Genomic DNA, 18,054 nt, shown 5'->3' with positions numbered 1-18,054 from the left:
GGGTGTTCGGCCACTTTTCTCTATTCCCTTCTGGCAGACCACGCAGACTCTGGAAGAAAGCAGCCTGCACCTGAAGGCAATTCGGCTTGGGCTACTCTCAAGTATTGTCCTGAAGGCAGATGCTGGACCCAGAGTTCCAGCCCCTTTGGGGGTGTTCAGCCACCCTTGCCCCATTCCCTGCTGCTTCCAATAAACCTTTTACTCCCCTTCCTGAGGTCTGCGGGTGTCATTCTTCGGTCTCCGTAGACAAGAACTCGCAGGGGTTTTCTCGTAAGAAACCCCCGTTTCACTTGTATCTTATAATCTTGCCAAACTCAATTTAATAGGGGCTTTTATTGGTTGATTTCAAAGGGTGATCTACATACAAATATATTTTCTGATAAAGCCAGTAATTTTATTTCTTCCGTTTCAATCTTTATGCCTTCTAATTTTAATTTTTTCTTTATTGCAAAACACTTGTCCTCAGTGACACCTGACATCCTTATCTTGTCACCAGTCTTAGGGCAAAAGCAAAATATTTCCCCATTCACTACAAAGTCAGCTGTAGGCTCCTTATAGGTATTCTTTATCAGATTAAAAAAGAAACCTTCCTACTCTTGATTTCTTCCTACCCTGCCATTAACCCAAAAGGGTGTTGAATGATGTCAGATGTTGATTTTTTGCATTTATAGCAATACCTGCATGCCTTTTCTATTTATTATATGGTGAAATATTTTGATTGGGCCAAAAGAATCAAGGTCGCTGTTTCCTTAAATTGTTATTCCGTCAGCCTTGGGCATCCCACTTGATTTTTATTTGAAAGCAATTCTACCGCATTCTAAAATCTAGAAGCACCTTTTCTTCCTTTGGCTTCCTTTAAAATCTCAAGTCTACAGCCGCACCTCTCTTACTACGTTTCCGCAGGGAGCCCCATCCCTCACGCGGGGACAGAAGCCTGTGTATGAAGAGAGTGACCTCTGCTTACCTTTGGCTGGGGAAGCTTAACCACCTCTGGGACCCTCCCCTTTTAGAGTCCTTTCTCTCTCCTCCCCTCCCCCAGCCCCTTCCTCTTAATTACAGGTGCTGCTGCACCCGGGGTACAGGTGGTGTTCTCCTCCCCAAACTCCTGATATGCGCCCCATGCCTGAAGGGCTCAGAGGAGCCACAGCAAGTGTGCACCACTCCCTCCCAAACTCTGCAGAGGCTCGGCCGCCACTTGGGGGCGCTGGAGCTCGAAGTCCTGACCACCCGGGGGCGGCTGTGGCCCCTAGGCCAGGGGCATCGTGTGGGATTTTCCAGCCGCGCCCTGTCGCCCTCACCAGCCCACGGCTCTGGAAAGTCGCAGACGCGTCACCTGGTGGAGGGACCAGCGCTGGCTGCCCTGCCAGCAGCCTGCGGCGCCCCGACCCACAGCCCAAACTTGGGTGGCTCCTGCGTGGTGGGATGAGGGGAGCTGGAGCACTAAATACACTGGGAGCACTCGAATCCCGGAGCATCCCTTGGGGCTGGAGGTCCTCGCACCCGGCCCGGGCCCCCCATCCTGTTGGGTAAGCAGCGGAGTCAATCGCGGATGCCCTGTACTTTGGAACCTTCGCGCCGCCCCCACCACCACCCCCAGCCCACCAGGGTGGTTTTAACTCTGGCCCACAGCCTTATCTCTTCATCAAGCTCTTGCCCCGCCTCCAGGCCCGCCTTTCCCTCCTTCCGGTCTGGCTTCTCAGGCCCCTGGAGCCAGGCGATCACCTTTTCTCACCTCCTGTTTTGAATTCCACCTCTCAGTCGCTAAACTGGTGTGAAGGAGGGAGGACCGCCCTCGCCCCGGGCTGGGGACACCCCTAGGAAGGTAAGGACTGGTGCCCCCTCCCCACTGCCCTGAGCCGCCTGGGGCCAGGGGCCGCCCAGTCTCGGTCTCGGGTCTAAAAACAGGACCAACATGCGTGTGCGTGCCTGTGTGTGCACGCCCAAGCGCGGGGGAAGGAAGACACAGGGATAACCGGCGAGACAGTTTTTAGAGGTGAAAACACTCCCAAGTCTTTTCCGGAGAAATGAGACGGCTGAGGTATTGATAACAAATAACCATCTTAGTCATTAATTGTTTCCTGTGTGTCTGACCTGGGTAGACAGACAACTTTTAGAGTGTATCCACCTCCTCCTGGTGAAGGGTGGGGAATGCGGTAGGGGAGGGGGTAAAGCACAGAGGTTCAATCATTTAGCCAAAGGCACCCAGCGATTAGACCCTAGATTCACAACTACAGTTTTCTGATTTCAAGACCTTTATTTAAGCAGAGGTGCTTCCAGAGGTTGGAGCATCTAACAGGCTGCATCCCAGGTATCAGAGAGCGGCCGATGGCTGCGTAACCCAAATCAGGGTAGAGATCCGAGAGATTACTAAAATTCACTTAATTGACTTTCCCCACTTCCATTCTTGGGATCTCTGCAGACACTTATTCTGTGTCATACACAATACACAGTGCTGGGGATCTGGGGACCCCTCTCAACCCCAAAGGTTGGGTGGACAGAGAGGGATCAATTTGGGAAACTGGGTCTGCTGTTCTGGACACACCGAATGGAAAGGCGGGTGTCTGCCCTCAGGGACCTCTCCTGGGAGTGGAAGCTGGTCCAGGAGTGATGGGATGCCTGGTGGGATGGGCTTGGAGCTGGGCATGCCCTGCTTGGGAGGTTGTAGTTAGAATTTCCTTGAGAACCAGCTCTTGAACCATGGGCACCTTAGGTCCAGGTGACCTGAAAAACAGGGAGAGTGGTCCAGGTGCAGAACCCACAGTTATGTATGGGGGCTGGAGGAAATCATGAGAATAACAGTAACAGGTGCTTGTGGGGCTGGGACTACGAAGTTGCCACGATTTCTCAGCCTTAGAGGTGGACAGCCGAATCCTATACAGACTCTTCATTCCTTACCCCAGAAGTGCTTGTGTGTGTCCAAGATCAGTTAGCCCTCTGAAGTTGGTTGTTTTATCATGTTACAGAGTACAACACTCATACATTGTCCCTTATAGAGAAAGAATTATATTAAAAAAAAAATCAGTGGCTGGCTGGGATGTAGCTCATTGGTAAAGTACTTGCTTAGTGTACATGAGGCCTTCAGTCTGATCCCCAACACTTTAAAAAAGAAATCACTGGTGTTATGATTTTTTTTTTTTTTTTGCAGTTCTGAGATTGGACTCAAGGGCATTTCACCTCCAAGCTAAACCATCCAGCCCCGTTTTTTATTCTTTTATTTGAAACAGGGTCTCGCTGAGTTGCAGAGGGCCTCACAAATAGCTGAGGCTGTCTGCTAACCTGCGATCCTCCTGTCTCAGCCTCCAAAATGCTGGGATTACAAAGGTGTGCCACAACACCCTGCCTTGCTGTTATGATTTTTGTCAAGGCAGTTTGTTACTTTTTGGTAATGAGTAGCTTATATCAAAGCAGTCTACATCTATTTATGTTTGAGCTAGTGAAACTAACCCGAATCTGGGCTGGGCTGTTTCACCACCTTGAATCTTAGGTTTCTTGTTAGAAAGCTTTGAAGTGGCTTAACATCTAAAGGTTTTAGAGAATTATTATTATTATTACTATTTTCTAGAGAATGGTTAGTTTCCTAGGGTGGGGCCTATAAGCCAGGGTGAGTGAGCAGAGCCAGAGACTCAAGAGAGGACCATGTGGACACACCAGAAAGGCCATGTGCTGCACTGCCTTGGGGGACAGAGAGACTGGTCACTTTGGGGTACAAAGAGATCCGGTCACCTATATATCTGACCTTCTCTTTCTCTCACACAATTTTTGAAAGATAAACTTTTTTTTGTGTGTATGTGGTATTGGGGATGAGACCCAGGGGCATTATACTCCCCAGCTATACCCCCAGCCCTATTTTTTATTCTTTATTTTGAAACAGGGTCTCACTGAGTTGCCAAAGGGCCTAAGTAGCTGAGGCTGTTCACAAACTGTGATCCTCCTGTCTCAGCCTCCCAAGCCGCTGTAATCAGCAGCTTGGGATTATAAGCGTGCTCCACCATGCCCAGATCACCTTTTTTTTTAATTTAGAGAAAATTTCATGCTACTGAGTAATTGAGGTAAGTTCAACATTATTCTTTATAGGCGTGTATGTACACGTATTCAGATATATATATTATATATTTGTATACTTTAATACCTCAAATAATAAATATATTAAATATATATCTGCTATACATATATCCCTATGTGTGTATATACATATGTATGGCAGGTATATATTTAATATAGTTGTTGTTTAATATATGTTAAATCTTAAAGGTATGCATTTATATATATTGAATTTACTTTTCTCAGTTCTCAGGTTAGTTCTGTGGCTCTCTACCTTACATGCATTAAAATGAGACAGGGAATCTTGAGGATTCAGGAGGCCTACGCTATATACTCTGGTCAGCTAGGTGAAGTCCAGAAGCTCATTTCCCCTTCCCCCTCTTCCTCCTTCATCATCATAATCATCATAATCATCACCATTATTATTATTATTATCATTATTATTATTACAAGCTCTAGGTGAGAGCTTACATCCTGGACATTGCACTTGAGGTTAAAACATACTTTTCAAGATGTCATGAATTAAAAAGTAGCTTATGCAGAGGTGCCAGTTAATTAGATATAGTTTCCAAATTGTATTTTGTGAATTCAATGCATTCAGTAATTAAGCACATAATACACCAGAAGCAGAAAAAAACGAACATATGTCAGTGCATGGTCACTGCTATGAATATTTTAAAAAGAGGGAGAAGAGAGAAGATGGTGTGTGTATACAAGTGTGCGGTGTGTACACAGGCATTTGCACTTGGGGAGGTGTGCTGCTGGGTTTTCCATAGAGTTCTCGAGGACTCAAACACTTGCACATTATAACTTTGAAAGCATAAAGGAAAGACAGAACTATTTAATGATAGAGAAATAATTAGTAGTGATTTTGGAAAAGTAAGCTTAGAGTCTATCTTTGTACAAAACAACAAATTGTTGGTGAATTACATAACATTAAATGTAAAAAATAAACTAATCCATAAAAATAAAGAAGATATAAACATTTGTTTTTACCACTGAGAGAAAAAGAATGTCCTGTACTTGAAAGTTTTGGGAAAATCACAAAGTGAAGGAATGATTGGTTTGACTACAGGAGATATGAGATCTTCCACATGTTACCAGACACGGTGGTGTACACCTGCTATCCTGGCCCTTGGGAGACTGAGGCAGGAGGATTGAATGTTTGAGGCCAGCATGCGGTAACTTAGCAAGAACCTGTTTCAAAATAAAAAATTTTACAAAAGGGCTGGTGGTGTAGGTCAGAGGTAGAATGTCCCTGGGTTCAATCTCCATTACTATACATACATACAAATATTCCATGTGTTAACACATCAAAAGAGTTATTAAAAGTAAGCTAAACAAACTGGACTCTAAACATCTGAAAACTGGACAGAGGATATAGAGAAGTGGTTTACAAACATAGCTAATAAATCATGGTTAATATTTGTCTTATTTTTTAATTTTTTTATTTTTTGGTGGCACTGGGGATGGAACCCTTCTACCTCCAGGCTACACTGCCAGACCTATTTTTTTGTTGTTGTTCTTTTTGTTTGGGTGGTACTGGGGTTCCTGGAAACCCTTCTACCTCTGGGCTACACTCCCAGACCTCTTTTATATTTTTATTTGGAAACAGTGTCTCTTAAGTCAGCGAGGCTGGCTTTGAACTTGCGCGATCCTCCTGTCTCTGCCTCCCAAGCGCGGGGATTACAAGTGGGTGCCACCACGCCCGGCAATATTTGCCTCATTTATAACCAAAAATAAATGCAGATTCAAAAAACAAGATACCACCTTTCCATCTTGACTATCTGGTTAGATTTAAGCAAAGAGAATATTAAGTGTTTTTCTGGGTGTGGTGGATAGGGTCTATCTTGCACCATGGAGGGAGGACTTGTGAATTGGTGCAATCTTTTTACAGTGTGGTTTCTCAGTATGCCTTTACAAGGTTTAAAATGTGTTTGACTCATTCATGGACTACCATGAAATAGCACCCAGAAAATACTAAGAAACAAATAGTGCAGATAGTAACAGCTGACACTCCAGTGGTGTTTGTTATTCTCCAGATATTTTGTGTTATAGTTTGGAAGATGTTACAGTTTGGGAGAAACTGTCCCTGGGGACCCCTGTTAGGTTTCTGGGAATAATTACCCCCTCCCCCCGAAACCCACAAAAAAACCACAAAAAACCACGGGTTTTTGTCCTGAGCTAAGGATAGATAGACAATAGCCCGGACTCTTGCTGAAGATTTAAGGAAGTTTATTAAAAAGATAGAAATACAGAAGACAGTTACAGCCTCATGTTACCCAGGGATAACAGGAGGGGGTGGTTTGAAGGAATTTACCAAAGATACAACGAGGAGCATTCTTAAAGCCAGCCAACCAGATCTGCGGCAGGTCCTTTGATATGTAGATGTGCTGCCCTACCTCTAGCCCAGGTACCTTTTCTATCTCCACCCCAGCCAGATCCGACCCCTCTGGGGCAGGGGGCAGCTCTGTCTCCTGCACAGACCCCCACACCCTTTTGCTACACTCCAAGATGTGTTAAGTTGCTTCTCCAGGATCTGGGATTTCCTCACATCCTGGAGGGAGTTTGCTTCTCTTCAGAAATGTAAAAAGACTCTAGGCTTCTTCTATTCCTTTGCTAATTTATATCCATGGTGACATCTGCTGCCCTCTCCCCACAGCTCCTGGCTTTCTTCACTACCAAAGTTCTATTTTAAAATTGGAAATCTTTCCATTAATACATTTGGAAACCTCTTCCCAATACCAGTACATTTTACAACTGTGGCACATGTGACCATCCCATCTTCCCTGGAAGACAGTAGTGTTATCTCTTTTCATGAATAAGGAAGTCGAGGGACACAGAGGGTAAGTGGCTTGTTCAGCTCCTAAGAGAAAGAATGGAAATTCAAACCTATCTGTGCCTGTTCCAAAGGCTGTGGTCCAAACAACTGAGCCACACCAAGATGGTCAGGGGTTACTTCATAACGCAGTTGATCTTGTAAATGATAACATGCCCATAAGAAGAAATATTAGTTACAAATAAAATGGTGTTGACAAGGAGAACCAGTGAAGCAGAAAAATGCTAAGTATATAATATCAAATGGAAACACAAGATATGAAATTAAACATCACTCACTTATTTGAAAATATATAGAAAAAGTATAAGAAAACATGCTAAATATTATTTTATATTACTTTTATTTCTATAGATGACCTATATTGGGCATCTATTGTTTTATAAATCACAAAACAGTTTGAATAAGAAAGGGAAGAAGAAACCGAAAAGCTAAAGAAAAAACCCTCAAGTTTCTAAGTGCAAAAATATTATTTATATTTCCCCAGATTTATTTTATTAGTACTTGATAGAACATCTATGACATTTCTTGGGATAGTTATTTTTCTAGAGATAAAGTCATTATTAAATGAAATTTAACCTTATTTTCACATGCAGAACTTAACACGTACATTAAAATTTTAATATACACATATCCACACACAAAACAGCTGTGTGAATAGCAGCTAATTTTTGTATACTAAAATTTTCACATGCTTCACCTTGAAACTCATAACTTATCTTGAACATTAAATAAATAAAAATAAATAAATGAATAAATAAATATAAAAACAAAAAATAGAGTCAGGCATGGTGTTACACATGTGTAATTCTAGTACTTGGGAGGCTGGGACAGGAGGATCACAGGTGTGAGGCTAGCCTCAGCAATTTAGCAAGGCCCCCAACAGCTGAGTAAAACCTTGTTTCAAAATAAAATAAGGCTAGGGGTGTAGCTTGGAAGGATTATGTCCTAGGTTCAATCTCTAGTGCAAAGAAGGAGAAGGAGAAGGAGAAGGAGGAAGAGGAGGAGGAGGAGGAGGAGGAAGAAGAAGAAGAAGAAGAAGAAGAAGAAGAAGAAGAAGAAGAAGAAGAAGAAGAAGAGAGAAAGAAAGGAATAAATAAATAAAGTAGTGTCTTTTACAAGACCCTGTCAACCTCACCCAGAGAACTGACATAAAGGAAACCACACATTTTAGTCTACCCCAGAAAAAAGAATAGACGGGATTTAAAGCTAAAATGTCTATGTGTGGGAGACGGGGGAGGTTTCAAACCAGAGACTATTCTAATTTGATTATGAGTAGTTGGTACTTTCCATACTTACATATCCTTTTTTCCTATATTATCTGTTGGAAATTCCACCAAAGATTTGGTGACGTTACCCATAAGGAGTGGTGTCGATGGATTGGTGGCTTCTCCTTATGCTTTTTCTTGCATTCAGGAGGTACGAGCTCCTCCTCCTGATCGTGATGGGAGGCAGGCGGGTGGCAGGGGTGGATGGGGGCTTCTGGGAGGCTCCGTGCACCAGCGGTCTCCAGACACAGCGCGGTTCAGTCACTCAGCGCTTCTGCAGGCAGCCTTCGTATGATCTCTCCCTTGGTGATGAGCAAACTGGCTTTGAAACTTGTCAGTATCTTGCCCAAGGTCACACAGCTCATCAGGTCAAAATAGAACAAAGGCGGGGTTTCTGTGTCCCCCAAACCAAGCTCTCCACATCACACTGTGTTCCCACCACTCATGGGAGAGATGCTGTGAGGCTTTCGAAATAGGAGGGACTTGGAGTTATTTATGAAATACTTGGGCTCAGTGAATGGTGTGTGATGAGGACGATCCTTCCTCTATTTTGCTCTTCAGATTTGGAATAGGAAGGGTAAAGTTTGGGTTGTCCCAGGATCAAAGATCAATGCAGATCTCAGTCACACAGGGTCACGGTCAGTCTGAAGACTGGATCTAGAGTGTAGAGAGAAGCCCTTAGAGGTTCCCTAGATTGTAGAGAGTATCCCTTAGATACTCTGTTTCCGCACAATAAACATCCATGGGCACATGAGTAGGGATGAACACACACAGATACACACACACACACACACACACACACACACACACACCTACCTTTCAATGACAGATAATTAGTGCATACTTACTATGTCTTAGGCATTGTGCCAGACTTTAATGGTAAACAAAATAGACTTAGTTGCTAGACTTTAGAAAAGATTAGGTTCTAAAGAAAGAAGATGAACTTTTAACAACTCAACCCATAGATGAAGAGTCTAGCTACAAATCATAATGAGCAGGAGTTTCAGTGTCCCCAAAGGCCTATGTGTTCAAGGCTTGATCCGCATAATAGTGCTACTGGGAGGGTGGGACCTTTAAGATGGGTGGGCCAGGAGAGGTCTTTAGGTCATTGGGGGCATGCCATTGAAGGGTAAGTGGGACCCGATCTTCTTTTTTCTTCTTCTTTTTCTTTTTCTCTTTTTCTTTTTTTTTTTTTTTTTTTTTTGGTCCCTGGTCATGAGGTGACAGTTTTACCGTGTTGCATGTCCTTATTGTAATATGCTATCTCACTGCAGGCTTAAAATCAACAGGGCGAACTGATTGTAAACTGAAACATCTAAACTGAGCCACAAACTTTTCTCTTCATAAGTTGATTATTTCATTACTTATTATAGTGACAGAAAGATGGCTAACACACACACACACACACACACACACACACACACACACACATTCACTCACTCCTACATGGGTAGAACTGATGAATATTTTTGAATGTGCCATAGATTTTCTATTAATGAAATAGTGGGTTTTTCTAGAAATAGTGTTGTCCTTAACTTTAATGTTAGATGCAGAATTCAGCAGTTCAGGCCTGACAGACACAAGGCTCTGTTGGATTAGACAATTGCATTCTTATGTTATTTCTTCTAGAAACTAAAATTTATCACCTTGACTTTTTATTAACTACATATGGCTAAAAGTTCTTCTAAGAACTGGAGACTGTTTCAGGAAACATAAACTTTTAAAGAATAGGAGACTATTCTTTAAAAGTTTATGTTTCAAATGATTTTTAAAGACTTCCCTATAGGTATATTTTTCTTTGAAACCTTTGGTTAAAAGTTTCTCTTTTTTCCCAGATAATCTATTTGCAGCAGAATCCTGATCATGCTTTGTGGAGAATTACTCTTGACACTTTGGGTTCTTATAGCTAAAACTACCTCAGGTAAGTGATTATAGTTATTCACAAACATACTTTATTATATATGTAGAGGGGATACCAAGGTTTTTTTTTTTAATTTTATGTGGACGTGGCTACTGAAGATGCTTAATTTGCTAAAATTTATTCATTTAAGTGTTTACGTTTGAAATTTGACAGCTCTCAAAGTTGTCTCTATTTGGCATAGAGAATGACAGATTCACATGTGGAGATGATGTCAAGTGAAGGAGATGTCGATGGTCTTATTAAAAAATAAAAAACACTGATATCCAAGTTTGTGTAGAAAGATAGGTTGCTAAAACTGCATTTGTCAGAGAAGAAAATTGGCTTCATGTTATTAAAAATGGTGGAGGCAACGATCATCTTTATTTATTTATTTTTTTGAATTTTTTTTTCGATCATCTTTATTACTGGAAAGTTTTACACACACTCTCACCTTTCTGAGAGGAAGGCAAAGGTTCATCCCATTTTTTTAGTTAATAATGGAGAAAGTAGTTTATAGATCTTAAAAACAATATCAGGGGTAGCAAGAATACAAAAGAAAAGAGGCTAGGGAGAAAAGGCTTCAAAGCACATGCTAATTAAAATTCTAACTTTTTTCTGTTTCAATCTTTTTTCGTGCTTTTATTGGTTCATTATAGTCTCACGTCATGATGTAAATCATGTTGACGATGACATACATGTACACACTCTTGGTGTCCACCTCCCATTTCCCTCCCTCCCAATATGGAGTGCCCAGATTGACGTTGGTATATATTCACATGTATACACATATAGTATTTCCATTAATGAACCTCAATCTTCCTACTTCCCTACCATTATATCTCCTCCTTGGATCCCCTGAGGTTTCTCCTCATCATCTGGGGTCTCTCTTATATCCCAATTACTCCCTATCCCGAACATATTAAAGAAAACATATGATCCATCATCCTCTGTGATTGGCTAATCACACTTTACATAATATTCTCCTGATCCTTTCATTTTCTTGAAAATTATGTAATTTTATTTTTCTTTATTGCTGAGTAGAATTCCATTCTGTGTATTTTTCCGTAAAATTTTAATCCATTCATCTGTCGATGGACACCTAGGTTGGTTCCATAGTTTGGCTATTGTGCAAATTCTAACTTATGAATAGTGAGTCCTTAGAAGTTTTGTTTTAGCGCTTTTTTCCATGGAGAAGGATTTTTGAGGCTTCATTCTTTGGAGAGGAATTCTTTGATTAAATTTCATGATTTCCTTGGGTTTTGGAGGAGAAAGGGGGAGCAAATGCATGAACTTGCCTTGATTTATTGTCCTGGAGAGGAAGACACCTAATCATACACACTCCTTTGAGAATTATGTCTAAAGATATTGCAGAGTTAAGCCATCGATACTTTCAAATAATGCAGACTGAAGCTCGAGCTTGGTGACTTAAATGACTTCATGTAGTGCAACAATGCTACCATATAACACAGTACCACTCTGTCATTGAAATAATCAAGTAGATATTTTCTTCTTGATTTGAAATGATGTCCCAGATTCCAGAGTAGAAAAGCAAGGTACAGTAAAGTGTCATGGGTCCCATGTTCTATAGACACACACTAATAACCTTGCTCCCAGTTACTTGGAACATGTTCCATACACCAGCACAATCTATTGTAAAAGATGGCCAAGTTCCCAGCTCCCTGTCCTTTTAGCTACTGGGAAAGCACCTTTCGTGAATGGGTCATTGCAGACAGACATGGCGGGAGTCTACATGTAGGATTCCTTTCACCTAGTTGAACTTAGGTGAAAACATTCTCATTTGACCAAGCTCAAGGCAGTTCTGAACATAGCCTATTCCGAAGGATCTTGGTTCTTGGCACTGTTGGCTTCTTAGACCCTGCTTGTAGAAAAATGGAGATGCCTGTTCTGGCACCTTGAACTCCACTTGTTTCTACAACAAAAGTATTTCTGACAAGCATTGTGTCAGTCAACGAAGCCAAGTATCTAATGTTAAACTGAGATTAGGTGTCTGAAATGTGGATTTTCAACTGCCCAGAATCCACTCCTGAAAAGATATATTCCATATTAGATTTCTGCAAATGTTAACTGTTTCCAAAGAGAAGTGAGTGCCTATACCCATCAAAACATAGGCATATTTGCAGAAGTATTTTTAAGATTAGACACAACTTGGAAACCAGCTAAGTATGATAGCTCATACCAGTAATCCCAGTACTTGGGAGATAAAGACAGGAGAAAGACAGGTTTGACGCCAAACTTAGCAACTTAGCAAGACTCAGCAGTCTAACGAGACCTTGTTTCAAATAATTAAAAAAAAAAACTAAAAGGGGCTGGATTCAACCTCCAGTAACACACACACACACACACACACACACACACACACACACACACACCTCATAGACCTAGAAATAACTCAAAGTTCCTGTGTACTTGTTCAGTAACCCATATCCTCATTATTTATTAATTTATAAAATTACTAATTGTCAAGAAATGATTACACATGCAGATAGAATATAATAATGAGATCTGTAATAATGAGAAACAAACACAGGAGTCCTTCTACCTTCCACCAGATGTCTGTCATAGACATAATGATGTACAACAGCAGACAGAGACAGGAACCCACACTGGGTGAATTTTACGCTTTATTACCTCATCTATCTTTAAAACAAAAACAGACTATTAATGACTTATCATAGTTTCAAGTGACAACAGAAACCAACACCCACATATACAAAGCATCACATTTTCTATGTTGAAATATTAAAATTCAAAATAGAGATTATATAACATCCACCAAACATAAGGGTTGGTGCTTACTGACTGTTGAACTTTGGGTTGGACTTGACTTGCTGGTTCCAAAGTTTTCTGCTGCCATTTGAACCAATTCCTTTTTCTCTTGTGGTTATCAACACTGAGACTGTTGCTTTGAGAAATAAACTCTCACTCTAGGGGGCATTTTGTCCATGTCTTCGGGGAAATGTTTCATTCAATTACAAGATTCTCATTGCCCAAAAGAGGTTAAAGAGTACCAAGGACAGGATACAATAAAAGTCTTCTAATGCCAGGTGTGACTGTCCAGAGGTACCTCACAGTGAAATGAAGACCTCCCTTCTATGGATGAAAAGATCAGAGAAATCCTAGAAGCCAAAGTTTCCAAGTAAATTGAGAAAGACAGAGGGAGGAAAAAAAATTTTAAAAAGCTCAGAGGAGAAAAGTGACAGATACTTAGATTTGGAGTGATAGCCCATCAATCAATTCTTAATTGGCCACGCACTAACCTGCAGCCATCACGAGCTCATACACACCCTAAGCTACATGGGGGTCACTTTTAGCTATCCCAATACCCGTCCCAGAAATGAGTACACACACTGGCTGGGTAGCGCAGGACAGGTGAGAAGGCACAGATGAATTCTCTAGGTTTCTTGTTCTCTTTTCTGTGGAGGCCCCTAGGCTGGGGATATTTTGGGGTGTCTAACAGTGTCCTGTGGGTTTCCTGATTGAGAAGTTGTAATGTATGATATTTTCTTTTAAAGGGTGGCACTTCCCCTATCTGGCTTCTGTCTCTGGTGGGTCAAGTTCTTACACCTTCCTGCTTAGGAGAACCCATGGGAAGTTTTATCTTTATCTGTGTTCTGCAAATGTCTTATCCCTCCCAGTGCTAGGAAGCTGGTACTAAAATAAGAGAAGTCATGAGACTGTGGCAGAGACTTTTCAGGGCTTTCGTTTTTAAAATCAAAATTTTTTTCCCCCAAGGATTTCTTATTAACCTTGTTGCTTCTTGTAATGCGTCAGGAGAAAGAGAAATTAACCTTTGTCATTTTTTTTCTTATCCCTTTTCCTCTGCTAATCTTCAGAACAAATGTGTATTTCACGTCCCAACGTTAATGTGTTCGAAGGGGAGCCTTTCTATCTGCAACCTTGCTCCTCTTCCCTTGCAAATGAGAACGGAACGGCCACCATCAGATGGTACAAAAGCAGCCCAACACATGGACGTGCTGAGCTGCACCCAAGCAGTTCTCCCAGAATCACCATGCATGATTATGTTTTGGAGTTTTGGCCAGTTGAGTTAGATGACCAGGGATCTTACCTTTTCCAGATGGGGTGAGTACCCATTTTTATTTTCTAGGACTCTGTTCAGAAACTCAAGTGTGCAGTAATCTGAAAAGCCAGATAACCCATGAGTTTATGTGTTTTTTTTTCTCTTCTACTCTTCCTATAACATGCCATAAAAGTTTCATTATTGAAAAAATACTAATGTCCCCATGTTTATCATCTTAGTGATCGTAGTGAAAGACCACCTTAATAGGATTTCCTTCCTGGGGATCCTTCTTAATAAGGGAAGATTGAATCAAAGTCAGTTTTAATTTTCAGTTGCTCCTGTGGTACAGAGGCCCTGGTCAAGTGAATTCAGTGTCTAGGACTTTATACTGGCAGTAATGTATAGAGAAGAGAGATCAGGGAGCAGAGAAGGGATGGGATTGATGGAGACGCACCCTCGTCAAGTTGTTAGAGTCATTAGGAGCCAGCGGCAGTGTTGGTGGAAGAGGTCTGTGTCTGGTACCCAAACACAAACCAAGAGCCCAGGAGCAGTGAGCCAGGGGCACACAGGCAGGACTGTGTGACCTACTCATGCTGGAGTCCTAGATTATACCAAGATATCAATATCTGAGCCGGGCGTGGTGGCGCACACTTGTAATCCCCATGCTTGGGAGGCGGAGACAGGAGGATCGCGCAGGTTGGAAACCAGCCTTGCTGGCTTAAGAGACCCTGTTTCCAAATAAAATAGTTTAAAATAGGTCTGGGAGTGTAGCCCAGAGGTAGAAGGGTTTCCAGAAACCCCAGTACCACCACCACTAAAAAAAAAATCCATATTTGAGAAAAGTAACTTCTATGAAAGAGAGCAACTAACTAAATGTGTCAACCACAGACATGCATTTGCATGTGTGCACACTTGCATGTACATACATATATTGTATTTTTATAGAGATTTGAGACACCCGTAGAGGTAGCTCAGGGATAGATCATTATGGTCCTTCTCCCGTCAGGTGTAGGAGATTTTTTTTAGAAATCTTGTTCTTCACACTAAAGTGAGTCCTGATCATTATCAACCATGTCTTTGAGAGCAGAGTGAGATTTCACAGCGAAACCTCTATATCACTCCTGTGGTTTTTCACAAAATGAGGTCAGGACTTTTTTGTTGTTATACTTAGAAACTCCAAAGAGTCAGAAAGAAATTACAAAACTGTTGCTGTTGTTTTTATTTTTGAAAATGATTACATTTTATGTGAGCTTCTAAGAGAGGTAATTATCTAAATGGGTCACAGCTGGATTTTTTTTAAGCAGGTTAAAAAAAATGAAGAGAGCACTTGAAAATGGGGTAGAGAAAAAGAACAAAACAAAGGAACACAAAACCAACAAAAATGGCCCCTTTCTAACCCCGAACCAATAAAGGCATAATCTAAAGGAGCAAAGTACTCTGGGCAGGGCAGAAAGAGCACAAGGACTGATGAGCCGGTCATCTATGACCATTGTGGATGGAGAGAGAGGGCACGTGCCACTTTCTCATCTGGAGGGCAGAGAACGCAGCCTGGGTTGGGAAACAAGAGTGGGATCTTCAGATGTAGGGAAGAAAACAGGCATGAAGGGACGCCCAGGGGAGCGGATAGAAGGGGACAGGGAGAATAAGGAGGCTCTGAGAAGCCTTGGCGACGGACCCTGAAGGTTTTTTGGAGGCTGATAAGAGGAACAGCTTTGATGATGGCTTTGACAGCAAATGAGATTCTACTCCCAGGCAGGTTGTCTCAGCCACCTGGAAGGATGGATGAGATAGAGATATTCAGACTGAGTACAATAGTGAGATGCTTCTGGTACAGCAGGTGTGTGTGTGTGTGTGTGTGTGTGTGTGTGTGTGTGTGTGTCTACTCAAGTTAGTAAGTCTTTCTAGTTTGGGATGAGAACTATCAATTACCAGACCCTATGCCTGGAATTCTCCCACTAAAACTGGAGTCTTTACATTCTTAATGGATTGAAGTTTGTTGCTAATAATAAAATGCCTCTGGAGACCGATATTTGAATCCTATAGTGAAAATCACTTTGTCACATCACATTTTAAGGAGGGAATAAACTAGGAAGGAGATATAAAAAAGAGAGGGTTTATTTATTTTATTTATATTTTTGATGATAGAGAGGAAGGAATAAAGGTAGAGAGAAAAGGACATGCAGAAAACCAATAATTAGGTCCTGACACAGCAAATATGGCTTGGTAAAGGGTGTCAGATGACAGGGCTGGAGCTTCTAAGCCCTTTCCTGTGCATGGCCAGAGGGACGCTCATAAGCAGAATGGGATTGGTGGTCACAGTGGTAAGCAATTGGGCATCATAGCTCTGGGTCAGTTGGTCTCAGCATCACACCAGCCTTTGAGTTGTTGTTATTGTTGTTGTTAGGTGGGGGACACTGAAGACTGAACTCCAGGGCATTCTACCTCTGGCTATACCTCAAGCTCTATCTTATTCTTCTATTTTGAGACAGGGCCTCACTAAGTTACTGAGGCTAGCCCCAAACCTGGGATCCTCCCATCTCAGCCTCCCAAGTAGTAGGATTACAGGCATGTGCCACCATGCCTGGATGCCTTTGAGATTTCTAATAGCGAGAACAGTGTGTTGCTGGTTTCAGAATTCTCAGTACTCTGTCCTGCATATGTGACAGGCATTCATACCTTCAGTATTAGCTGAGTACTAGTATTTGAGGATTGCAGAGGTAAATCTGTTGATGAGATGAGAATATTCCTACACCTTACTCCTTGGAAGCAACAGTCCAGAATGACCTGGAAATAGCCCAGTGAGGCTAGAGTTGGGGAAATATTACAAACACAGTTGAGAAGATGCCACAAATGGTATTTTGAATCCTCTTCCAGGGCTGGGTATCTCAATTGTGTTCCATGGCTTCTGACCCACTACCTTTAACCATGATGACAGCCTATGATCCTCTCAGTCCAAGCTCATCTTGTACAAATTCATGCCCCTAAGGAAGAGGACAGATTCCCATGGACTGTGAAAGTATAATATGGGCAGAGTACTTCTGACCCTGGAGGTCAGGCAGATACGTACTTGCATGCTGGTCCCATCCCCAAGCAGGTGTGTGACCTTGGGCAAGTTGCTTAACGTCTCTGAGATTTAGCTTTCCCATCTGAGCATAAGGAAAATACCTAGTGCAATTCTGAGAACATAGTGGTAGTCTTCTCTGCCTTCCACAGCCTACTGTAGCTTTAGAGGGGAATTGTGGGTGTCTAAGGTGGGTACATCCCTGTCAGATACACAGGACAACTCAATGATACATGTCTGCTGTTTGTAGGATGTGAGTCTATATATCACGTGTGTAGCATAAGCAAACATCAGCTTGGAAGTGTTTTATCTTTTAAAATTTTCCTTTAAAAACACTTCACATTTGCCTCTTTTAGATTACTAAATTCTGACCAGGAGGAATGACGTTTATAAAATCTATTCAAATTCACTTTTGTTCATTAAGTTTCTAATTGAGTTGTGTGGAGGGCTGGGACTGATTCCAGTTTACTCAACAGTAAGATAAAGAAATTGGAATAAACTGCCTTGAGATATGTAAGCCCTAATACCTATACATACACTTTCGGAAAACAGAGTCAGGTGTTTATAGACCTCATGAGACCAAGGGTACCTTCCTATCTGGTCTAAGAATCTCTGCACTTGTCTAACACCAAAGATCATTAAAGTTTTAGTAATTTACTGTTCTGACATCTCTAATGTATGACATGCAGTGTGTGTGTGTGTGTGTGTGTGTGTGTGTGTGTGTGTGTGTACATGTTCTGCTCTGATTTTTATCTTTCACCCCACAACAGTTATTAAATTTCTTGTTGCTCGGAAACAAGAGGAAGCAGTGCAGGGTTTAGACATCAACCAGTCAAACTCTCTATAAAAATCAACAAAAATGAAACATCAACCAGTCAAACTCTATATAAAAATCAACAAAAATGAAAC

General features: G+C 41.7%; 1 protein-coding gene across 1 annotated transcript in view; it reads left to right on the top strand.

Annotated features, from left to right (window-relative positions):
* Nucleotides 1–1,119: 1,119 nt before the first annotated feature.
* The window catches only part of IL18R1 (interleukin 18 receptor 1), a gene marked incomplete at both ends in the record, with an annotated part of 47,463 nt that continues 30,528 nt past the window's right edge, over nucleotides 1,120–18,054 (top strand). Inside the window, 3 exons of the mRNA XM_080711421.1 lie at nucleotides 1,120–1,526; nucleotides 9,996–10,066; nucleotides 13,900–14,146. Of these exons, the coding sequence (XP_080567547.1) occupies nucleotides 1,120–1,526; nucleotides 9,996–10,066; nucleotides 13,900–14,146 (725 nt within the window). The remainder of the gene's footprint in view (nucleotides 1,527–9,995; nucleotides 10,067–13,899; nucleotides 14,147–18,054) is intronic.

The sequence above is a fragment of the Muscardinus avellanarius genome (genome assembly GCF_963383645.1).
Source record: "Muscardinus avellanarius genome assembly, chromosome: 15".
Lineage (NCBI taxonomy): Eukaryota > Metazoa > Chordata > Mammalia > Rodentia > Gliridae > Muscardinus > Muscardinus avellanarius.
This window is presented reverse-complemented; position numbering and strand designations above follow the sequence as displayed.